This window comes from Ammodytes marinus (genome assembly GCF_949987685.1).
Source record: "Ammodytes marinus genome assembly, contig: scaffold_352, whole genome shotgun sequence".
Taxonomy (NCBI): domain Eukaryota; kingdom Metazoa; phylum Chordata; class Actinopteri; order Uranoscopiformes; family Ammodytidae; genus Ammodytes; species Ammodytes marinus.
In genome coordinates this window covers 25,001-33,212 of record NW_027648361.1, presented here as the reverse complement: position 1 = coordinate 33,212, position 8,212 = coordinate 25,001, and the positions used below count along the sequence as shown (strand labels likewise).

The 8,212-nt window shown below is 46.2% G+C and overlaps 1 protein-coding gene across 1 annotated transcript; it reads left to right on the top strand.

Annotated features, from left to right (window-relative positions):
• Window positions 1-1,124: 1,124 nt before the first annotated feature.
• On the top strand, window positions 1,125-7,263 carry LOC307270648 (UPF0415 protein C7orf25 homolog; the record flags this gene model as incomplete). Its single annotated transcript, XM_080054532.1, has 4 exons — window positions 1,125-1,282; window positions 1,385-1,516; window positions 2,494-2,691; window positions 6,918-7,263. Coding segments are annotated over 4 exons (665 nt in total), but the record flags the coding sequence as incomplete, so codon positions are not given.
• Window positions 7,264-8,212: the final 949 nt, after the last annotated feature.

The window sequence follows — 8,212 nt, the reverse complement described above, 5'->3', positions numbered from 1 at the left end:
AAACTTGCCTAGTGTGAGTGCGCCCTTAAAGCTCCCATATTATGCACTTTGCTGTCAATTTTATATGGTCCAAGTAGTCCCTAATACTTATTTTTTTAGATGTTTGCTGAAAAACCCGTTCAGATCATTTATTGTAGCAAGCCTCTATACCCTGATTTTCGTCTGGTCTCAGGATGACCTATATTGGTGTCTGCAGCCTGCGATCTGGCTGGCCCCTCCCACCTCTCTGCCGGGCTCTCGTGATATTAGAGAGACACTGTGTGACTGCGAACACAGTGTTTACCCGGAGCTAAGCCATACTTTGAACAGTTTGACATGACCTGACATGATTAAAACCAGTGAAAACAGAAGCTTCAAAGTTTGATTTCTACAGGAATTACTTCCCACCCTTTGTGGTGTTAAAAACGAGGCATTATTAAACTCCAATGGGAAAGCTAAGTTAGTGTAATAGAAGCAAACGTTGGGTGCTACTCCCGAAGCTACATGCTACACTAGGTAAATAACAGGCAAACAACCATTGAGGAGATTCCTTTTAGTTTCACCGATGGAATTACTACACAAGTAGTTCCCTAAGCTTTGTCTCGTTATAAACGCGGCATTATTAAGACTGCTGTGATTAAGATAAATGAGTGGATTATGAGCAGAATGCTTCTGTGTTGGTTTATGCAACACTCTGCATGGTTTGCTGTATTACGGGCATCTTGTCGCTTAGCGGGGAAAACAACATGGCTGTCGCTTGGAAAATTTTCCAGAGGATCTCGGGGCCGTGGACCAATAAGAAATGGGGGGGGTGGGGTTATCATAGACTACTACACGGTGGAAGTTTCTGGTTACTAATGTGGGGGGGAAGCATGGACATATAAAGAAAATATGGGGAAGTGGCTTCTTCTCGCTGTGACGACATATCGGGAAGAATTCTAACTGGAGTACATGGGGGGGAGGGGTGGGGGTTTCAGAAAGGGGGACAGTGAGAAAAGGAGAGATTGTTATTTTTTTTTATATTTTGGTAGTCTCTAGGCACACCGTGGACCCATGGATATGTTGGAACACATTTAAAAAGTGCATTTAGCATAATATGTGACCTTTAAGCCCTTCAGTCCACTAAACTTTGACTTCTTCTGTAGAGGATGAAGAGGAGGAAGATGAAGATGAGGAGACAGAGGAAGATAACCCAGACCCAGACCCCAGCCATGTGACCAGCGGCCCCCTCCCCTCTGAGCCCTCACTGTGTGTGGGCTCAGGGTTAGGGTTAGCCCCCCTCCAGCCTGGGTTAGGCAGCATCGTAAGTGTGTCTGTCTGTCTGTCTGTCTGTCTGTAGTAACCCTCCTCTTCCCCCCCCCCTGGCCCCCCTGCGTGTTAACCTGTCTGTCTCTCTCCCCCCCAGCCCCCCCTGCGTGCCAACCTGGACATCACTACGCTCATCACCCTGGTCTCGTCTCTGTCTCACGGCCGCTGCTGCTTCTCCTTTAAAGAGCCGGTGCTGACGGAGCAGGCTGCACAGGAGAGGCAACTGAAGGTGAGAGGGGCACACACACACACACACACACAACACAACACAACACAACACAACACAACACAACACAACACAACACAACACAACACAACACAACACAACACAACACAACACAACACAACACAACACAACACAACACAACACAACACAACACAACACAACACAACACAACACAACACAACACAACACAACACAACACAGCACGCACACACACATTCACACCCTGCCCTCCAATCCCCATACTTCCCTACTATTTAGTATGTCAGAAAATGATTTAGGATGTCCCAATACATGCAGGTCAATTGCAGTATGCTGAAAATACATAAATGTCCCACTAACTTCAGTAGCATGTTGGAGTATTCGTCTTTATTCTTGACATTTCTCGACATAATGAAAAAAAATCTTCCTTATCTGATTTTGTTTTCTCTCTACTGTCTGTGGCCCTAAAACTCTTCTGTACTTTAGTATGTAGTGTAGTAAAAAGACTAAAACTCTTCTGTACTTTAGTATGTAGTGTAGTAAAAAGACTAAAACTCTTCTGTGCTTTAGTATGTAGTGTAGTAAAAAGACTAAAACTCTTCTGTACTTTAGTATGTAGTGTAGTAAAAAGACTAAAACTCTTCTGTGCTTTAGTATGTAGTGTAGTAAAAAGACTAAAACTCTTCTGTGCTTTAGTATGTAGTGTAGTAAAAAGACTAAAACTCTTCTGTACTTTAGTATGTAGTGTAGTAAAAAGACTAAAACTCTTCTGTGCTTTAGTATGTAGTGTAGTAAAAAGACTAAAACTCTTCTGTACTTTAGTACGTAGTGTAGTAAAAAGACTAAAACTCTTCTGTACTTTAGTATGTAGTAAAAAGAAACGGTATGTGATTTGGAACGCAGGGACACAGTGTCAGTCTGGGATAAACATGGCACAATATAGACGTTATATAATAATAATCATATAACCGTTCCTCCATACCCCCCCCCCCGTCTCTCAGATCCTGCCCCAGCTCGAGGCCTTCATGGCGGGGAAGCAGCTGTTCGCGTGCCGGGCGGCGGTCTCAGACTTCCAGCTCATCCTGCAGACGCTGGGCGGCCGGTTAGAGAGGGAGCGCGCCGAGCAGCTGCTGCAGAGAGTCACTGTGGTGGAGGACAAGCCTTCAGACAGAACCAGGGCCCTGAAACACTCTGCCAAGGTCTGTCTGTCTGTCTGTCTGTCTGTCTGTCTGTCTGTCTGTCTGTCTGTCTGTCTGTCTGTCTGTCTGTCTGTCTGTCTGTCTGTCTGTCTGTCTGTCTGTCTGTCTGTCTGTCTGCCTTCAGAGAGAACCAGGGCCCTGAAACACTCTGCTAAGGTCTGTCTGTCTGTCTGTCTGTCTGTCTGTCTGTCTGTCTGTCTGTCTGTCTGTCTGCCTTCAGACAGAACCAGGGCCCTGAAACACTCTGCCAAGGTCTGTCTGTCTGTCTGTCTGTCTGTCTGTCTGTCTGTCTGTCTGTCTGTCTGTCTGTCTGTCTGTCTGTCTGTCTGCCTTCAGAGAGAACCAGGGCCCTGAAACACTCTGCTAAGGTCTGTCTGTCTGTCTGTCTGTCTGTCTGTCTGTCTGTCTGTCTGCCTTCAGACAGAACCAGGGCCCTGAAACACTCTGCCAAGGTCTGTCTGTCTGTCTGTCTGTCTGTCTGTCTGTCTGTCTGTCTGTCTGTCTGTCTGTCTGTCTGTCTGTCTGTCTGTCTGCCTGTCTGTCTGTCTGTCTGTCTGTCTGTCTGTCTGCCTTCAGAGAGAACCAGGGCCCTGAAACACTCTGCCAAGGTCTGTCTGTCTGTCTGTCTGTCTGTCTGTCTGTCTGTCTGTCTGTCTGTCTGTCTGTCTGTCTGCCTTCAGAGAGAACCAGGGCCCTGAAACACTCTGCCAAGGTCTGTCTGTCTGTCTGTCTGTCTGTCTGTCTGTCTGTCTGTCTGTCTGTCTGTCTGTCTGTCTGTCTGCCTTCAGAGAGAACCAGGGCCCTGAAACACTCTGCCAAGGTCTGTCTGTCTGTCTGTCTGTCTGTCTGTCTGTCTGCCTGTCTGTCTGTCTGTCTGTCTGTCTGTCTGTCTGTCTGCCTTCAGAGAGAACCAGGGCCCTGAAACACTCTGCTAAGGTCTGTCTGTCTGTCTGTCTGTCTGTCTGTCTGTCTGCCTGTCTGTCTTCAGAGAGGACCCGGGGCCTGAAGCACTCTGCTAAGATCTGTCTGTCTGTCTGTCTGTCCCTGCAAAATGTGTCTGCACTAACGATGCATCAGGCTACATGAAACAACATCTTGTTTATATTCTTTAGTGCTTTCTATTGGAACAATTTGAAACTTGCACATGGCAAAGAGTTTGCACATTGTATTGATTATTCCACATCCTTCCACTCCCATACAATGGATCCAGCATTATTTTATTTGGAAACAGTTTTTTTTCCATCTTCTGTTAACCTGTAAACTGAGAACACTAATTATGACTCATTACAACCACTTACTAATTGTTTATCACCACTAACCCCCTGAAGATAGCAGCCACACTTTAAATGCAGAACAGGTTTTGCTCCATAATAGTCTGTTTTATTTTATAAAAAATACTCGCAAATGTAGCCTACTTTACATAGACTTTTAGTTAATAAACGGTGTGCACCTCCCTTGGTGCTGACATGGACCTATTATAAGAGGCTGCCCGTAATAAATGTGATACCGTGGTTGTGTGACGTTGGACCAAAAACTCTCCCAGCGCTCGTTCGCCTTCCTCTCATAAGGACCAGGCTCTGTACAGCGGCCGCTTATGCTGTCAAGCGCCCGCCTCCCCCGTTCTTTTGCATGTGTAGCCACTAGCCTTCCTCTCAGAAGGACCAGGGCAGGCTGTGCTGTGTACAGCGGCCGCTAATGCAGTCATGTGCGCCCGCCTCCCCCGGTCGTTCGCCTGTGTGCTTCTTCTCATAAGCATGGACCTACAAAAAAGGTCCATGCTATGAACGACGGCCACCATCGCCGTCTTTCGCGCCCCCTCCACCCGCTCGCTCGGCTGTCATAAGAGCACAAGAGCCCAGGGGCCAATCCGAATAGTCCATTCTCCTAACCTATAAGCCTCCTTTCCTATAGTCCAATCTCCTAACCTATAAGCCTCCTTTCCTATAGTCCAATCTCCTAACCTATAAGCCTCCTTTCCTATAGTCCTATCTCCTAACCTATAAGCCTCCTTTCCTATAGTCCAATCTCCTAACCTATAAGCCTCCTTTCCTATAGTCTAATCTCCTAACCTATAAGCCTCCTTTCCTATAGTCCTATCTCCTAACCTATAAGCCTCCTTTCCTATAGTCCAATCTCCTAACCTATAAGCCTCCTTTCCTATAGTCCAATCTCCTAACCTATAAGCCTCCTTTCCTATAGTCCAATCTCCTAACCTATAAGCCTCCTTTCCTATAGTCTAATCTCCTAACCTATAAGCCTCCTTTCCTATAGTCTAATCTCCTAACCTATAAGCCTCCTTTCCTATAGTCCAATCTCCTAACCTATAAGCCTCCTTTCCTATAGTCCAATCTCCTAACCTATAAGACTCCTTTCCTATAGTCTAATCTCCTAACCTATAAGCCTCCTTTCCTATAGTCTAATCTCCTAACCTATAAGCCTCCTTTCCTATAGTCCAATCTCCTAACCTATAAGCCTCCTTTCCTATACCTTAACCCCTAAACGTCATCGGGGTTAAGGAGAGATGAAAGGTGCTTCCTATCGAACATAGGAAAGGACAGCACTGTTTCAAATGAATTCGACTCCACTTTTCCTAACCGACGTCATTGCGCGACGGCGAGTATTGCTGACGTGAGTCACTAGCGTGAAACTACACTATAGCCTATTCTCCGAAAATTGACTACAACAAGCGCTCGTTTGATCCATGCATTCTTTTCATATTGATTTTAATCAGGTTGTCGCCAACAGAGTGAGAATCACTCCCATATATCCCAATTCACATGTGGAATAAAAAGAGGCTACACTTATGTTGTTGTTTAAATGAACTGCCCCCAGTAACTTCATTAAATGTGAAGTTGGTATTTTATTTTCTTATGGTGTAAATTATGTGCTACGAAAATAACTATTATGGTGTTGGTCTTTTATGAGTTCTTTATTATCTTAATGGGGGAGGGGGGGGGCATTTTGTTTTAGCCGAGTTAAATCTTCCTCTCTTCTCCTCTCCTCTCTTCTGTTTTACCTCTCGTTCGTATTCGTGTAGAGTCGGTAAACTCCGGCGGTGGCCTGTTGCTTTAAATCTTGCCGCCGTAAAGGATTATGGGATACCACTATCTCCTTTCCTTTAGCATAGGTTAGCCAGGAGTAACCTATGCTAAAGGTGGGTTAAAGGATGAATCGAGGCTCCTTTCCTAAGCATTTGGAGAATTCGGATCACCTATCTGCCGAGTACTTCCGGTTCATCTCGATAGGAAAGGAAATTTCCTATGCAAAAAATACTATTCGGATTGGCCCCTCGTCTTTTGTTCTCCCCCTCTCGTTGTTTTCACATGGCGATAAAAGTAAACACACACAGGGCGCACTGCAGACTACGTCACAGGTGCACGCCCAGGAGACTGTGGTTGGGAGGGGGGAGTGAGTGAGTTGCCAATGCCCAGGAGACTCTGGTTGGGAGGGGGGAGTGAGTGAGTTGCCAATGCCCAGGAGACTCTGGTTGGGAGGGGGGAGTGAGTGAGTTGCCAATGCCCAGGAGACTCTGGTTGGGAGGGGGGAGTGAGTGAGTTGCCAATGCCCAGGAGACTCTGGTTGGGAGGGGGAGTGAGTGAGTTGCCAATGCCCAGGAGACTCTGGTTGGGAGGGGGAGTGAGTGAGTTGCCAATGCCCAGGAGACTCTGGTTGGGAGGGGGGAGTGAGTGAGTTGCCAATGCCCAGGAGACTCTGGTTGGGAGGGGGGAGTGAGTGAGTTGCCAATGCCCAGGAGACTCTGGTTGGGAGGGGGCAGTGAGTGAGTTGCCAATGCATGTGAGTCTGTGAGGCAGAGGGGCAGAGAGCCACAGGAAAGAGGAGAGAAGCGAACATCAGCGAGTTTGCCGGTGGCGGCGGCGGCTAAAAAAAACACATTACGTGCCAATTTGTATTCGATGGTCACGATAGGGTCATTTTATACATCCCCTGGAGAACATCTCGCGATACATCGAATATATTCAATATATCGCCCAGCCATAATATAATATAACATAATATAATAGAATATACCTTATAATAACCTAACACTAACACTCCGCCAAGGTCTGTGAGGATAGAATGAACAGGAGGCATATATACTAACAAGAGGTTATAATATAATATAATATAATATAATATAATATAATGTAATGTAATATAGTATAATATAATCAATATTATATAATATTAAAATACCAAATCAAATTAAATTTCATTTTCTCCCTCAGGTCACGGAGAGGTCAATCAGCATCTTTGGGACCGGGGATTCTCTCAGGGCCGTTACCATGACAGCCAACAGTCGGTTCGTCAGGGCAGCAGCCAATCAGGGCGTCCGATACAGCGTGTTCATACACCAGCCCCGAGCGCTGACCGAGGGCAAGGAGTGGAGGGCCACGCCCATCTGACGCCGCAAGGCATCCTGGGACATAGAGGAGGGCCACGCCCATCTGACGCCGCAAGGCATCCTGGGACATAGAGGAGGGCCACGCCCATCTGACGCCGCAAGGCATCCTGGGACATAGAGTTTAATATAATGTGTAAATATTATCAATGATGTCATGATCAATAAAACCTCACAGCCACTTCCTGCTCCGCTGTCATCTGTCACATGGTGCGTGTACTTCCTGTTTAGTTTAGTGTTGAAACCAGCAGCTTTATGCTTTTATTATCTATGGTTCTGACCCACAATCCACTGCAGCTGAAGTTACATCACATGGACTGTCTGCCTGCCTGTCTGCCTGCCTGTCTGCCTGTCTGTCTGTCTGTCTGCCTGTCTGTCTGTCTGCCTGCCTGTCTGCCTGTCTGTCTGCCTGTCTGTCTGCCTGCCTGCCTGCCTGCCTACATTCACCCTGTGGAACCAGAGGCAGAGTATGAGCTGGTCAAACCAAGAGAGACAGTTCAGTGTTAAAGCTTTACTCTGATCAGCCCATGAGGTTCTAACAGACAGACAGATGGACAGACAGACAGACAGACACACACACAGACAGACAGAGGGACAGACAGACAGACAGACAGACAGACAGATGGACAGACAGACAGACAGACAGACAGATGGACAGACAGACAGACAGAGGGACAGACAGACAGACAGAGGGACAGACAGTCAGACAGACAGAGGGACAGACAGTTATCAGCAGCATTATCTTCTAACAGACAGTATATTATCATCACACTGCTGACAGTCGGCTGAAGTAGAAATATAGTGTCTATATACTGTATATCTATGGATGGCCCTTCCTCTTTATTACTGGCTCAACCACAACACTCCCTGCGTTCCAGTCCCCATACTATCTACTATTTAGTATGCCAAAAAAAGATTTAGGATGTCCCAATACATGCACGTCAATTGTAGTATGCTGAAAATACATAAATGTCCCACTAACTCCAATAGCATTTTGGAGTATTCGTCTTTATTTTTGACATTTCTCGACATAATGAAAAAAAAAATCTTCCTTATCTGTTTTTTTCTCTCCTGTCTGTGGCCCTAAAACTCTTCTGTACTTTAGTATGTAGTGTAGTAAAA